At 37.8% G+C, this 15,893-nt stretch overlaps 2 protein-coding genes and 1 non-coding gene across 3 annotated transcripts; all 3 read left to right on the forward strand.

The window, feature by feature from the left end:
- trnap-cgg (transfer RNA proline (anticodon CGG)) lies at positions 1–72 on the forward strand. The gene has a single exon. It is a non-coding gene; the product is annotated as a tRNA-Pro (tRNA).
- Positions 73–1,932: 1,860 nt separating this feature from the next.
- On the forward strand, positions 1,933–6,861 carry LOC107726109 (52 kDa repressor of the inhibitor of the protein kinase-like). The gene is made up of 6 exons (XM_016535614.1): positions 1,933–2,157; positions 2,539–2,552; positions 2,615–2,750; positions 2,871–2,978; positions 4,417–4,453; positions 4,697–6,861. Exons 1-6 carry the CDS (start codon positions 2,092–2,094, stop codon positions 6,583–6,585), a joined length of 2,250 nt encoding a protein of 749 aa, XP_016391100.1. The 5' UTR covers positions 1,933–2,091; the 3' UTR covers positions 6,586–6,861.
- A 2,341-nt stretch (positions 6,862–9,202) lies between these two features.
- Positions 9,203–15,440, forward strand: LOC107726093 (microtubule-associated protein 6 homolog). The gene is made up of 3 exons (XM_016535575.1): positions 9,203–10,316; positions 11,682–11,898; positions 15,369–15,440. Exons 1-3 carry the CDS (start codon positions 9,595–9,597, stop codon positions 15,402–15,404), a joined length of 975 nt encoding a protein of 324 aa, XP_016391061.1. The 5' UTR covers positions 9,203–9,594; the 3' UTR covers positions 15,405–15,440.
- Positions 15,441–15,893: the final 453 nt, after the last annotated feature.

Here is a 15,893-nt window from a genome sequence, read left to right on the forward strand (position 1 = left end):
GGCTCGTTGGTCTAGGGGTATGATTCTCGCTTCGGGTGCGAGAGGTCCCGGGTTCAAATCCCGGACGAGCCCAAGCTTTTCTTTACAGAATTTATATATTTAAAACTCACATCGTTCAATGTAAGTCTTCCATGCTGAATTCTGGACATAATATATACAAATACACACTGATTACTAGGTATACGAAAAAATGCAAGCAACGACCAGTGCTCATTTTCTATAGTTCAACTCTTTGCTGGGTTTTTTATTTTGTAAAACTCGGTAATCTGTGATTTTAACATTTAATATGATATTATACTTTAACGACTCTACGCGTGTTATATAGCTGTTTGACTAGTTTTTATTCCTAGACATTGCTAATATTTGGAACCAGGAATCGGTTCCTTCGAACAATTCGTTTCCAAGAATCGGCTCAGATTCAGTGATTGTTTACGTCATGGCGTAGTAATGAAATAGCGAGGTCCTGACAACCCTGCATATTTAAAGAGCCTTTTTGACAGCTCATTTTTAATAAAACTGGGGTATTTAAAATCTAACAATGATTTTATAACTTTTTGATTACATATGCTAGATTGTTGTTTTGAAGGCCATAGCGTTGTAGGCTTCTCTAAATACAATCTTGCATATGTACGAATGTATAATTGATAACGTATAATCATATTAACGCTGTTCTCGACAAACACATATTGCCATACCGGTAACATTATGTGGAATAATTTAGGGAGAAAATAAACTTACCCGTAGACAAAAGCATCACAAATGATCTGAAACCTGCGCAGAGACACCAGTTGCTACTGCCAGTGCCAACATAGCTGATGCCACAAAAATATTACAACAAACTTGTGCAGATTGCAGAACACTGAACGTTGGGATTTGAGAGGAGTTTTTTTTTTTTTTAGGAGCTGAAAATGGTCTGGTCTCTGCTGCCATCTACAGGATTCACGGCTTTATGAGCGCAACGAGAGAGAGGAGCAGTTCAGTGCTAATGTGCTAACTTCGGTTCTGCTGAAAAAAAAAGCGAGTTAAAAATTTTTTTTAACACAGTTTACTGATTTCTTTGTGCATTTACATTAAAGGAAGCAATGGATTTTGTTTTGTTTTCTTAAATATTGAAAATGGCTTATTGACCCAACATGTAGGCCACTTGATAATATGGACCGACAAACGCCACTCAAATTAATATTTCATGTCCATATATTTATTCATTTGGTATGAGGCTGTGTAAAGCTGCATTATGTAGACTATTCAGTGAACTCTTAACGGTTTAACTGTGCTTAAAGTATCGAATGAGATCACTAAATAATTATAACAAAAAAATGGACCTAAAACTAACTACAACTTAAATTATTACTTTGTGACTGTATGTTTCTGTTTACTACTGTAAAGCTGCTTTAAAACAATTTTTATTATTTTTTATTTTTATTCTTGAACTTTGCTATTGCTATAAAGCAATAACATAATGTGTAGTCAGTATTTATGTGTGAAAAACATTCACATCTGATTAAAAGAGTTTTAAACTGATAGACTATTTAACACATTATAACATAAATTGTGAAAAATGACAATAAATAAATAAATAAAAATCCCTGAAAATTCTTTATCTACAAAATGGTCATTGTGTGTTTCAAACAAAAGAACGACAGAACTACATACAAGAAACATTTCAAATGAATAGTTAATAGTTTATTTTATTATTATATTTCAACTCAAAGTAAATAAAAAATCATGTAAATGCAGACCCTACAAATATTAGCACACATATATATTTAATCCACAACTTCATAGTATATTGATATGCATGCAAACAATAAGTACGAGCCGTTCACTCGAGAACCGTTTGGAACGAATCAGGTTTTGTGAACCGGTTCGACCGAATCATTGAAAAGATCCGACTCAAAGGAAGCGAAGGAATCGCTACTGCTTTCAGTATGGCTAGTGCATTGTGGGATCGAAACGAATTGCATTGTGGGTTGGCCCGCCATCAATACTACTGTTTCATACTTGCGCGCCTTGTTCATTTTTGCAGTGTTGCAATGATTGTATTAGTGACACCATAACTAATAGAGTGCCTAGAGAGCTGTTGAACATTAAATGCACAATGCCAAATTTTTGTGCCGCTCCGAACTGTACCAGGAAAAGCACCCAGTCCGATTTAGAGTGTTGAAGATAGTTCACGTGTCTCTGATTTGTATATCTGTTCTTCTGCTCTTTAGCTGAACCGTTTTGTATTAATATAGATTATATAAAGAAAAAAGAGATCCTTGTACGTTAGATGTTTGTAGTAAGTGTACTCAAGAATAATTTAATGTCCTTGTATTTTATATTAGTAATATACTGTAGTGCTTTGTTGCAGGTGTTGAATAATTCTAGCCACTTCTAACCTGTTAGAATTTCATTATAAAACAATATCTTGTTAATCAAAATCCAGTGTTTAAATGGGAAAGAAAAAGACCATAATATAGCTTCTACAGTAGTTTTCGTCAATAAAACATTTGTGTATGATTGTCAAACTCAGCAGTGTTCAGGTTTTTTTATTTGTTTCTTAGGTTTCCTGTGAATAAATGTTTTCTATAAAAATGTTATGCAAGAAATGAGTCATTGTGTATTTCTTATAACTTTATTTGCACAGATGTAGGTTGTGGGTGGAGAACTGTCGCCGGGCAGATCTGGAGGAGAAAACCCCCGATCAGCTGAACAAGCACTACCGACTGTGTGCGAAGCACTTTGAACCAGCCATGATATGCAAAACTGTAATGCACTATAATTTGTACTTTACAGTTATTGTTTTAAAAAGTACTGGAACCTTAATGTTTTATCATATTATCTAAATAGCTAAAGTTGAATTGGTTTTTTGTTACTGTGTTTTCCAGAGCCCTTACAGGACAGTATTAAGGGACACTGCTATTCCCACGATTTTTGATTTAACCAGTCACCTCGGCAATCCTCACAGCAGACATCGCAAACGCATCAAAGTTCTGGTAGAATATTCTTATTTTTTCTTTTTTTTTTTCTTCAGGTGTACTCTCGTTGAATTTCCTGCATTTGTTTTTAAACTGCAAAATAACGTTTTACTGCAAAGTATCATACTACATATTGTTAGTGATAAGTTAATAAATTTATAGTTCACCCAAAAATGAAAATTCTGTCATTAATTACTCACCCTTATGTCGTTCCAAACCTGTAAGACCTTCGTTCATCTTCCGAACACAAATTAAAGGGGTCATATAATGCTACATGCACTTTTACAAGTTGTTTGAACTGAAATGTGTGTTGGCAGTGTGTGTACATAACCACCCTATAATGATAAAAATCCACCCAGTGTTTTTTTTTATCTGGTTAAATCTTTACCCCTTTCTCCAATCGAGCCGATCTCAGATGCCTGTCTGTGTGACGTCACACAGACAGGCCCCTCCCACGATAGTTTGATTGACAGTAGCGTTTCAGCACAGACTGGACTGGCGTCTTACCTTAGACCCGCCCTGAGTGAGCTGTCATCAGTCCGCCATTGTTTCACCGCTGGAGCAGATGTAGACAAGAATGACTCCTAAACGATTGAGGTGTTCTGTTGTTGGATATAATAATGAACACAGCAGTCGTCGTTTACTCCCGACATCTGAGCCGCTGAACTCGCAGTGGATTACATTGTTTCTGAAGGGAATGCGCCCCCGATCTACATAAATGCGTCTATGTTCGCACGAATCATTCGTGATCCAGCCTCATCTACAGAAGAAGTGAGTATAATGTTTTGTAATGAATCTTTGCAAATCGCCTTTCCTAATAATGGGCTAATTAGCAAGTTTCACGATGAATGCGGCTAAAGTAAACAGTCCCTCAGAGAGCCGCTCAGAGGGGCGGGGTCAGCAGAGCTCATTAACATTTAAAGGAAAATGCTACAAAACGGCTTGCTCTGAAAAGAGCTGTTTTTGACAGGGTAAAAAAGGTGTGTTTTACACTACCAAATTTTAACCAAACTATGTTACAGACTTTTTATTAAGACCCTAAAGAATCATATCAACTTGTGGAAAATGGGCATCCTATGACCCCTTTAAGATATTTTTGATGAAATCCGAGAGCTTTCTGACCCTCCATAGACAGCAACACAACTACCCACGTTCAAGGCCCAGAAAGTTAGTATGGACATTGTTAAAATAGTCCATGTGACATCAGTGGTTCAACCTTAATTTTATGAAGATACGAGAATACTTTTTGTCTGTAAAGAAAACAAAAATAACGACTTTATTCAACAAAGCACACAGTTAATTTGTGTTCTGAAGATGAACAAAGGTCTTGTGGGTTTGGAACGGCATGAGGGTGAGTGATTAATGACAGAATTTTCATTTTTGGGTGAACTATCCCTTTAACACTAAATCAGGACACAATTTATATAGTGACACTTTGCATTCCTGTTTTCCTCAGACAGATGAAGAGGTTCAGAAAATAAAAGAAAGACGACGTAAGTAAGATATAGTTGATTATTACACATCTCTGTAGAATATTTGATTCTGATTGGTCAATTGCAACATTTAGCAGTCAGTTCATTTTTAATATTTGCTGTTGCCTATGGCAGCGCTGTATATCACTCTGCTCATCTGGGTAACCGATACTGATTAACTGATTAAACTGATTTCTTACTTAACCGATTAAAATTGTAGCACTGAATGATTTTTGCTTTTAACGTTTGTGTCTCTTTCTTTAGTGGAGTCTTCAATTGAACAACTGCTTTCCAATAAAGACTGCGACGCTCAGGATGACAGCGAGAACGCTGACGACATCCCTCAGCTGACACCCGAGCAAAAAGACCTGAGAGAGTTCTTAAGGTCTTCCTTTGAAGTCATGGTTTTGATAGGAAGGCAAAACTTTCCATTCAGTTGCAATGCAAGAGAAGATGAGATGCGCTCCGAGGAGGAACGGTTCTTAACTACAGGTAACTTTCGAGCTCTAATTGAGAACCGTATCAATGCAGGTGATGAATTTCTTCAGAGGAGATTCGAGACAGCGGCTGTTAATGAGGAATATTGTTCGGCCGTCCAGCAGAGGCAGCTTCTGGAGGTCTGCGAGAGATGCGTGCGTGAGGAGATCCTTCAGCAAGTCAGAGAATGCCGCTTCTTTTCCATCGTCACTGGGGAGTTAGTGGAGTTCCCAGAAGGAGAGCACCTGCCTGTATTCCTGCGCTTTGTAGACCAAGCCAACTCTCTTAGAGAGGAGTTCATAGAGTTCCTCTCGTTTGAAGGAGAAGAGGTCGCTGTTGCTGAGAGGTTGGAGACTCAGTTGACGAAAGGATGGGGCTTGAGCATGGAGCACTGCAGAGGACAAGCGCATGCGGGATCTGGTATACTTGGCACCAAGATGAAGGTCATCGCTGCCCAGCTCAAGGAGAAATATCCCATGGCGGTGATCACACCAACTTCTACCTGTGCACTTAATGTTCATCTTGCTAATGGCATGCCATTGACTGGAGTGCAAGATGTGATGTCCGTTCTGAAGAAGACGAATGCGTTTTTTAAAGCATCTCCGTTGCTGCAGAGCGAACTTGATAATGCTATCTCCATCCTGTGTCAGGGAAACATAGAAAAAGAGAGCATTCTCAAAGAGGGCTCTCGTTCAACATGGACTGATCTTCATAATGTGTTCGAGATGGCCGTCGATTTGATGGAGCCGCTTCTGCTGTGCATGGACAGCATACACGACAATGAGGATCTGAAGTGGAACGACCAAATCACCAGTGACGCTTACGCCATTTCTGAGGCCTTGGCGGACTTTGAGTTCATCGTGACGTTGGTTATTTTGAAGAACGCATTGTCTTTTACGAGAGCTTTTGGTAAGAACCTACAAGGAGAAACCATTGATGTGTTTTTTGCCGCCAACAGCCTAACAGCAGTACTGCACTCGTTGCACGAGGTATCGGACAATCTGGAAGTATACCACGAATTCTGGTTTGAAGAGGCTGCCAGTTTGGCGACTGCAATGGAGATCCCGGTGAGAGTCCCGAGGTTGTTTCTTCGGAAGCAACAGGCGGTGGAGACCATGGAAATACAGGCGGAGTCATTCTTTAAGGAGTATCTTACACTGCCGGTTATGGAGTATATCACTCAGGAGGTCAAGGAGATCTTCTCTGAGAATCACCTCAAGGCGCTCAAGTGCTTGTCTCTCGTCCCCGCAGTCATGGGACAAATGAGGTTTAATACCTCCGAGGAGACCCATGCGGACATTTACAGGAGCGATCTGCCCCATCCGGACACTCTGCCTGCTGAACTACACTGTTGGAGGATAAAATGGAAACACAGAGGGAAGGAAGTCAGCTTGCCGTGCACCATTCACCAAACACTTCAGCACTCCGATGTGAAGTTCTTCCCTAATGTTAATGCGTTTTTGAAAATATTAGCCACGTTGCCGGTGCTGAAGCTTGATGGGAGCCACGGTGAAACCGCACAAAGACGTTTACAAGCTTACCTCACGGACACTGCGGTAAACCAAAGATGTAAGAATCTGGCTGTGCTGAACATCAATTATCATATAAAGACAGACCTGGAAGAAATGGTTCAGTGTTATTTAAAAACTTACCCAGAAGAATGTGAGAGTGATTAACAGGAAAAACGTAGAGACTCTCTCAAGTTTCGACTGCAAAAATCTTCGAGCTGGAATTTTAACAAGTTGTGTAATTGTTTTGCATAATACAATGCCAATTGTTTATTTTCATGTGTCTTTTCCCCCTGGAGACATTTTACATTTGTGAGGACCGTCAAAAAAAATCACCATGTAAGTATCTGCAAGTCTTGCATTTTGATCGCTTGACTTTTTTGATTTGACAAAAATGACTTTAAAAATCAGCCATTAAAGACACGTTTGCGTTTGTAAAAACTGGTCCAAAGTGTAAATAAAATGAAAGCACATTTGATGCTGTCTTTTATAATGGTGTAATTTCTTTCTAATGTCACAGGTATACACTACAGCAGCTATTGTATATTTACTTTGTAGCTATAAAAAGATCCCATTAGTTAACGTTAGATAATGCATTAAATAACTATAAGAAAAACCGTTGCTACAGTATTTATTAATCTTTGTTAGCGTTATTTAATAAAAATACAACTCTTCATTATTAGTTCTTGTTAGCTCAGGTCCATTGAATATAAATAGGTCCATAATATATTAACAGATGCATGTTTTAAGTTTAATAATGTATTAAACATTGAAATAAGCATTAATTAAGATTAATAAATGCTTTTGAAATATTTTTATGGTAAGTTCATGTAAACTAATGTATTCATCCAGTGTCAACAAATGAAACCTTAAGTGTTGCTATTTACTCCCTGGTAATTCATTTATTACTATGAAAATGAGGAACTTCATGCATCAATATTGGTGGTAATAGCAGCAACCTGTTTAACCAGATTTGTTTTAGTCTTGCTCCAGTATATCCAACTTAACACTGTTTTGCATGAAAATACAAAAGATGCACAGCCTGATGCAGACACATTCTGCCTTCTATTGTATTTTTTTTTTACACAATGCGGTAAATAAATTAAGAGTATTTTGATTAGGTTAAAATAAGTAAAAAATACTTCTAACTAACACAATAAAAACATGATAACATAATAAAAAAAACATGATTTTTGAAAATGTTATCTGTTTTTGCAAATAAACTCTTCAAATGCAACCAAAATAGTTATATTTTGTGAGCACCATGGCTTTAGCAAGATCACTGTGCCAGTTTATTTCATGCATTTTTTATTAGTTTCTAGTAAGTATTTGGTAAATGCAATAAAACCCTTTTGCAATGCAAATGTCAAATGCTTAAAATAAATTGAAAAGTTATAAACATTTATAGTGCATAACCTCTGTTGCTCTTTATAGAGTCAATTCCTCTTTGGTCCTCAAGAGAGCAGCATTTGCAAGTATGTATTTTACTATAAAATCATGCCATTTTAAACTACTTTATTTATTAATTATAATAAAAAGATTTATTAAAGAGGGCGTACAAAACATTAAATCATCAAGGAGCTGCTGCAAATATCTCGTATAGATTCAAGAAGTTTTGTATCCACGTACTTCAAATTCAAACAATTTAAAGCACAAAAAACCAGGAAAATGTACACTTGCCATACATACTTTTCATCCCACTACTGATTAGAGGGAAAAGGCAAAAGAGTGGAAATCTGAGGACACCGAACAGCAGGCCAAACAGATTGTATATCCTCTCATGCAAAAACACCATTAGAAAGGCTTACGCTAAGGTTTCTGATATCAGGTTTTTTTCTTGTCACTTTTGCCACTTTGAACTCTGCTTCTGGAATTTCTGACATGATATTTTAATTGGGGTAATGCATTACTTTCCAGTTTGGTCATGCATTGTGGATGCAATGTCAGTTAGATGCAGAGCACTGGCAGCATCACCGGATATCTGCACTGGGCTAACTGTGCCCCACCCCATGGTATGGGTTACACAATGTAACACACATGCACATGCAACACATACTGCCATCACTGCAGGCACCACTAGATGGTATGTTGTACACATGTAAGAATGAAAAGAAAAGAAAAGTGGGTGTAGCAATTAATTCATGCAGGCTGGGTCCGATAGTCACCCCAAATTTCAAAACCATACATGCATTCACAGATGTGGAAGCGCAGTGAAACAAACTAGAGCATATAAATATATATATATATACCACCTAATAGAATGTTGCAAACAATAATTGTATATAGTATGTAGGACATATTTTGTATATGCAAGTGTGGGGATGATTTGTATATGTTATTGTATACGTTTTTTTTCTTTCTTTTTTTACTTTGTCATTTAAAAACTATTAATAAGAAGAATTTTTAATAACAATTTATTCAATTTAATTTTGTAATAATCATTCAGTACTTGATTGTAGAGCACAGACTGTTGTCCTATTGGCATGTATGTACTCACAATTTCATAAGACCGTACATCTCAATAATACATCAATAATAGACGTTTTAAATATGGCAGTTGTATCTGTATTATGACATGTTTTATAGGCCTAGTTGACAACTCTGTGAAATACACCAACAACTCTTGTAGACCCTTAAATGTCATAAATGTTGCCTATGTAATGAGCCGGTTTTCAGATCAACAAGTCCCAGAATCATGTAGCCTAGCGTTTGCAGGCAGAAATGGTGAAGCAGTGGTGGATGTGGATGTGTGTCAGTCTTTAAATGGTTAAACGAGCGGCGTCTCCACCCGATGCTGCCCAGACGCTGACGGCTGCAGGTGATATAGTTCACTCCGCAGACCACGAGCGTTTTCCGAGGAAACACGGGAACCGGCGCGGTGTCTAGTCATACAGCTGCCAATGAAGGTGTCTTTTCTATAAAGAAATCTTTAATTTACATTTGGAACTGAGAGAAAACAAGCACATCGAAATTACTCTGCTGAGGGAAGTGCGCAAGCGCGTACGCTAAGATACAGGGAATTTCAACACTCTGGAAGGATTTCTTTCATCAGGAGGGACATTTAAAAGAAATAGCATCGCTGTTCTGATTTTAAAAAATATATATTTTATGCGTTGTGGTTCACATTTCTGAATCGTTTCTCTTTAGATTCAAGCCTTCGCCTCGTCGTTATCGATCATGGCATGGCCCTGTATTACCAGGGCTTGCTGCATCAACCGCTTCTGGAGTGAGTTTGACAAAGGTGACATTGCAGTGCCTTTGGTTTTCACGAAGTATTCAGATGTGGCCGAGGTGCAACATCTGCACCCTCAGCCCAAGCCATTAATATCACAGAAGCCGGTCATCACAGAATCCCAGCCTGCCCATAGCGCTCACCAGGAGGCGTCAACCAGAGCGACTCACGCCGCCGCTGATGCCGCAGCATCATCATCTCAAGACGGGTCAGGCGCTTCTGTGATGCGCGAGGATTTCAAAGCCTGGAGTGTGCGTCCGGAACGAAGCTGCAAACCCAGAAACGAGTTTCAGCCATCAAAGGCCCCTTTCAGCAACGTGACTCAGTACCAGAAAGATTATAAACCGTGGCCCATTCCGAAAAAAGGAGACCATCCGTGGATTCCCAAACAACCCACTCCTGCTGCACCCTGTAAGGCCGAGAGCAAGTTCTCCAAACAGGAGCAGGCCGCTGCTGAGGTTGATACCGGTGTGGAAAAATGTGAGATTGAAGAAAAACAGCACGAAAAAGAGAGTATAGAAAGGAGAAAGAAGGTAGACAAAAAAGAGCATGTGTCAGAGGGGATCAAAATGGAGCAAGATGTTGCAGTGGAGGGAAAGAAGAGGTCGGCTGCAGATGCTCTCAACAGGCAGATTAAGGAGGAAGTCACATCTGGAAGTTCATACAGGTAGGCTAAATATATTACAAATCTGCTTCATTTTTATGCAGTTAATAACATGCCATTTTAAAGAAACAGATATTAGAATGAAAATATTAATTGGACAATATCTAGCCGTTTTGAGATTATTGGGATTGGCTGATTCCCAGCTAACAATTTTTGGTTCCCAGAACATCCTGGTAAACTTAGTTTATGGATATAAAAATAAAACTAATAAAATGCTATATGTAGGCCTATATGTTTTCTTTAGTTTGTCACAAAAACTCCCTGCAACATTCTGGGAAGTGTTATTTATTTATTTATTTATGAATTTATGTATGTATGTATGTTGCAAAAAAGAACCTAGGAGCGGAGCCATATACTGTGCATTCATCAGTTAGCAGCAATGTGTAATTTTTAACATCTGCCAACAATGCCCTTGTCTATTGATTAAATAATCACTTTTATATTAACTTTAAGTAAAAACTAAATATTATGTAAAACAGCTGTTCTTTTCATTTCAGGAGTTTTGTGTGCATCATTCTTTTGCGTTAATTTATTTGCATTATGTATCTGCATTATTTTATCAGCAACTTTATTTGTAATCCTGTTTTCTACATCGCCATTTAAAAAGTCAGTATAGGCTCATTTCAGCTGTGTCATCATCGGTTCTTAAAACTCATAAAACCCATACATATTAGCAGACAAATATTTCCTAATTACCATGAAATTATAAAATTGATAATGTACCCAAAATCAACTCCCTTTTTGGGGGCTTTAATTCTGTATATTCTAGATCTGAAGGGGAACCAAACTTAGAGCTGGTCATAAAAACCCTCATTGATTATCCACCAATCTGATTACTGGGTACTTTTCTATTTTGACATTAAACTATGGTTCAGTATATCAGATCACTGTAGCTAATGTAGCCTCTGAAACAAAAGATCAGTGAACCTTATCTACGCACAAGATAGAGGGAAAGATTTAGATCCAGTCTTTGAAAAATATCAAGTCACCAGTGTAATTTCCTCTCTGTGGGCGTCTACCCCAAAATATGTTGAGTCATTCTTGAGTTTTCAGATCATTTTGTGCACACTGACTCTGCATAAAGCTGTAATACAACAGATGCACCTCAATGCCCCAATTAGTTTGCCCTGATTTCTTTACAAGGTGTCTGTTTTGGTTGAGTAATTATGCTGAATATTGACTTTACTCTATTTAAATAGGCCAGCGCCTCAACATTAGATGCCATCTAAATAAAGCATATTGCCACATGGTTCTGATCTGTTTGTCAGGTTATTGGTTTTGGTCTTTAATGAACCACAAACCATTTTTGATTATATGTATAATTATTTAAGCCTAAGATTAATTTACAAAATCTCTTTGTTTCTCTAGGACGGAGTTTAAGGCTTACAGAGATGTCAAACAAGTGAAACCCATCAAAGCGAAATCACAGTACAAACTTCTAGCGGAGGAGAAGACCAGCCTGGAGACCAGTTACAGTGCCACCTTTAAAGGAGAGCAGGTCAAACCTCAGGCCACAGATAACAAGCTGTTGGAGCGCCGTCGGATACGAAGCCTGTACAGTGAACCAAGCAAAGACTCCAGCAAGGTAGGATGCTTTCTCAGGTCACCAGTTTATGACCGATCACACAATTTGTTGAGCTATATTGCCCTGTTTTATTACCAAAATGATTAAATGAATAATTTAATATATGAGGGTAATCATTAGAAGCTTAATTACACTGTGAGTCATGAAATTGTAATGCAAGAGTATGAATTTTTCTGAAATATTTTATTAATATAGGGCTCCAACATCTGTCAGTCTAATGCTATCAGTTCTGAGATAGAAAAAGTCTTAAAAGGACAGTTCATTCCATGCAGTGTTATTTTTATTTGTAAACGATTATAGTTATTTTCATGTTTACAGATTTTGTGTGCTTGTCATTATTATTGGTTTTTGTGTTTATATATATATATATATATATAGGAAAAATAAAATAAAACTATAAAGAGACTATAAAATAAAACTACATTCCATGCAGTGTTATTTTAGTATTATTTGTAATCTGTTATAGTTAGTTTTCATGTTTTCAGATTTTAGTCAAATTTTATGTGCTTGTCGTTTTTATTAGTTTTTTTAATATATTTCTATATAGCTATTTTATTTAAATTTTTGTTTAAATTTTAGTTTTAGTAATTTTAGTACTTCAATCTAAACTTATTAATTTTTTTAGTTAGTTGCCGACGCAGAATTTCTCATTTATTTATGTTGACATTTTTCATCTAATATTTTCCTTTTATTTTGTTAATTAATGAAATTTTTTTTAATAGTTTTACTTAATAACAATGACTGCATGACTTATTTTCTTAGAAGACGTTTTGAAGAATTGTTTTGGTTGCTATCTGCCATGCAGTTAAAAAGTTTAATAAAAATGTGCTAAAAATGTACTAGTCCTCAGGCCATCCAAGATGTTTGTTTCTTCATCAGAACAGATTTTTAAAAATTAGCATGACATCACTTCCTCACCAATGGATGCTCTGCAGTGAATGGGTGCCGTCAGAATGAGAGTCCACACAATAACCCACAAGTAATTCACACCACTCCAGTCCATCAATGTATTGTGAAGTGAAAAGCTGTGCATTTGTAAGAAACTTACAAATTTCTCCAGATCTGTTCCAATTTAAAAAAAAGGTTTAAAGGGGTCATATGATGCGATTTCAAGTTTTCCTTTGTCTTTGTGAGTGTTACAAGCTGATTGTGCATAGATAAGATCCCTGAAGTTGCAAAGACTAAAGTCTCAAAACCAAAGAGATATTCTTTATCAAAGTTAAGACTCTGTCACGCCCCCCTAAAACGGCTCGTTCTAACACGCCCCCACATATCTACCTCACTATGTGGAAATATTAGCATAATGCCGCCCAAATGTGCACGAAAAGAAAGAAGGCGTGGTTTCAGTAACAGCAGTTAGTGTTGAAGCAGCATGTCAGGGAGACGCTGTGTGTTTCTAGGCGAAAGCAAAAGCACTTTATTTGGCCTTCCGAAAGTAGATGCATTTAGGAATCTTTAAGATCACTTACAACAGAACAGCAATGCATTCTATGGACGACCGTTTAGTGAACCTAGGAGAGGAGGTAATTCTGACTTTGCTATGACAATCTGGCGCTTCTGAATCAGCTACTGTTTTGTTATTAGTTTAAGTATTTGCTATTGACTGTTCAAATGCAGAGTTTTGCGCATCATGTCTGTGTGTGTGTGAGAGAGAGAGAGACAGGGTCACATCAAAGTGGAGTCAGCTGTCTTAACCACGGCTTGTGTACTGCATCATTACTGTGTCTGTTCCCCTTTCGGGCGAACTGATGGTAAAACTAATGACATTATTTACTGTCTTTACATTTATTTTGAAAGATGAAGCTCGCGATTATGGTAAGGGGCGTTACATTTCCGACGAGTGCTTGCGGTGTTCGGCCAATCACAATGCACTGGGTCAGCTGGCCAATCAGAGCAGACTGCGCTTGTCGGAAGGAGGGACTTTGTAGAAAACGAAGCGTTTGAGAGAGGCGGGGCATAGAGGACCTACAATAATGTACAGTATTTGAAAAATAATGTGTTTTTTGAACATTAAAGCATGTCAACATATTCTGTTACACCAAATACACAAAATAATGATCTTAAAAAAATCAAAACCAAAGAGATATTCTTTATCAAAGTTAAGACTCTGCCACGCCCCCCTAAAACGGCTCGTTCTAACACGCCCCCACATATCTACCTCACTATGTGGAAATATTTGCATAATGCTGCCCAAATGTGCACGCAAAGAAAGAAGGCGTGGTTTCAGTAACCGCAGTTAGTGTTGAAGCAGCATGTCAGGGAGATGCTGTGTGTTTCTAGGCGAAAGCAAAAGCACTTTATTTGGCCTTCCGGAAGTAGATGCATTTAGGAATCTTTAAGATTACTTACAACAGAACAGCAATGCATTTTATGGACGACCGTTTCGTGAACCTAGGAGAGGAGGTAATTCTGACTTTGCTATGACAATCTGGCGCTTCTGAATCAGCTACTGTTTTGTTATTAGTTTAAGTATTTGCTATTGACTGTTCAAATGCAGTGTTTTGCGCATTGTGTGTGTGTGTGTGTGTGTGCGTGTGCGTCTGCGTGCGCGCGTGTGTGTGATAGAGAGAGCGAGAGAGACAGGGTCACATCACAGTGGATTCAGCTGTCTTAACCGTGGCTTGTGTACTGCAAACACATACCAGCTTCATCACTGTGTCTGTTACGCGACTCTGTTCCCCTTTCGGGCTCTGTCTTTACATTTATTTTGAAAGATGAAGCTCGTGATTATGGTAAGGGGCGTTACATTTCCGACGTTTTGCTTGCGGTGTTCGGCCAATCACAATGCATTGGGTCAGCTGGCCAATCAGAGCAGTCTGCTCTGATTGGCCAATCACAATGCACTGGGTCAGTTGGCCAATCAGAGCAGACTGCGCTTGTCAAAGGAGGGGGCTTTGTAGAAAACGAAGCGTTTGAGAGAGGCGGGGCATAGAGGACCTACAATAATGTACAGTATTTGAAAAATAATGTGTTTTTTGAACATTAAAGCATGTCATCATATTCTGTTACACCAAATACACAAAATAATGATCTTTAAAAAAGCATCATATGACCCCTTTAAATCATGGATGGCCTATGAGTGTGTACATTTTCAATTTTTGATGAAGTATTTCTACAAAAGAACGATTTGTTCATGGATCGGACATCAGAGACTTTTTTACAGATACATTCTTACTCAAAATCTTATCTCTTTAATTAGAACATTTCAAAAAATGAGTAAAGAATTAAGATTTCTAGATTAAGGTTTCTGTTCTGAATAGTACATTCTTCAGAATTTCTTTATTTGTCTTCCACAGAAGAAAGTAATATGGGTTTGGAATGACTTCAGGATGAATAAATATTAGAATTTTCATTTTTGGTCAAATCACTCCTTTCAATGTAAAAGCAAATATGTTGAAACAAGGACAGTTTTCTAGTGTTGATGTGCAAGTAATGTGTTGATGTAGCCCCTCCCTCTCTCACTCTCATAGGACTGTTCTGACAGTGACAGCAGCTCTGTTCTGTAGTCAGGTGTGTTCAGTGATTATTTTGGACAGCATGGATCTAGAATATTTCACCATACAGCTGCACCATCACGGAGATCCTCAGTGGGGCCGAATCTGATTAAATCCTCTTCACAATGAGGATTTGCTGAACACTATGCTATTTTTATTTTTTTTTGCATGGAACAATAGTATCTTCACTATCAAGAGGGGCTCTATTTGGCTTCCACTGTAACTGAATACAAATGATTTCCGCAAGGTTACTGGCTTCAGAAACTTGGAGCAGAAGTGGTTGAGTGCCAAAAGATACTAATAGGACTGCACTCCATTAGTATCAAAACTAAGCTCACATTGATCACTGCGATCATGCTATTGTGCAAGGCATTTGCTTAAAATATTGCTAGAATATGGAAACCTTGCAAAATAGCTGAAATCTTCCATAATTGGAAAGTAAAGTTAAAAGAGTCACATATTATATATGTTATATATAAACCTTTGTGACACATTTTGATA

This window comes from Sinocyclocheilus rhinocerous, unplaced genomic scaffold, assembly GCF_001515625.1.
Source record: "Sinocyclocheilus rhinocerous isolate Xijiao unplaced genomic scaffold, SAMN03320098_v1.1 scaffold816, whole genome shotgun sequence".
NCBI classification, from domain to species: domain Eukaryota; kingdom Metazoa; phylum Chordata; class Actinopteri; order Cypriniformes; family Cyprinidae; genus Sinocyclocheilus; species Sinocyclocheilus rhinocerous.

What these genes read in the sequence shown, in the direction of transcription:
- LOC107726109 (XM_016535614.1), top strand. Translation starts at nt 2,092, where the DNA reads ATGCACAATGCCAAATTTTTGTGCCGCTCCGAACTGTACCAGGAAAAG. An exon ending in CAGCCATGATATGCAAAACT is followed by an intron (nt 2,751 to 2,870) that starts GTAATGCACTAT and finishes TGTGTTTTCCAG; the next exon opens with AGCCCTTACAGGACAGTATT. An exon ending in GAAAATAAAAGAAAGACGAC is followed by an intron (nt 4,454 to 4,696) that starts GTAAGTAAGATA and finishes CTCTTTCTTTAG; the next exon opens with TGGAGTCTTCAATTGAACAA.
- LOC107726093 (XM_016535575.1), top strand. Translation starts at nt 9,595, where the DNA reads ATGGCATGGCCCTGTATTACCAGGGCTTGCTGCATCAACCGCTTCTGG. An exon ending in ACATCTGGAAGTTCATACAG is followed by an intron (nt 10,317 to 11,681) that starts GTAGGCTAAATA and finishes TTGTTTCTCTAG; the next exon opens with GACGGAGTTTAAGGCTTACA. An exon ending in CAAGCAAAGACTCCAGCAAG is followed by an intron (nt 11,899 to 15,368) that starts GTAGGATGCTTT and finishes TCACTCTCATAG; the next exon opens with GACTGTTCTGACAGTGACAG.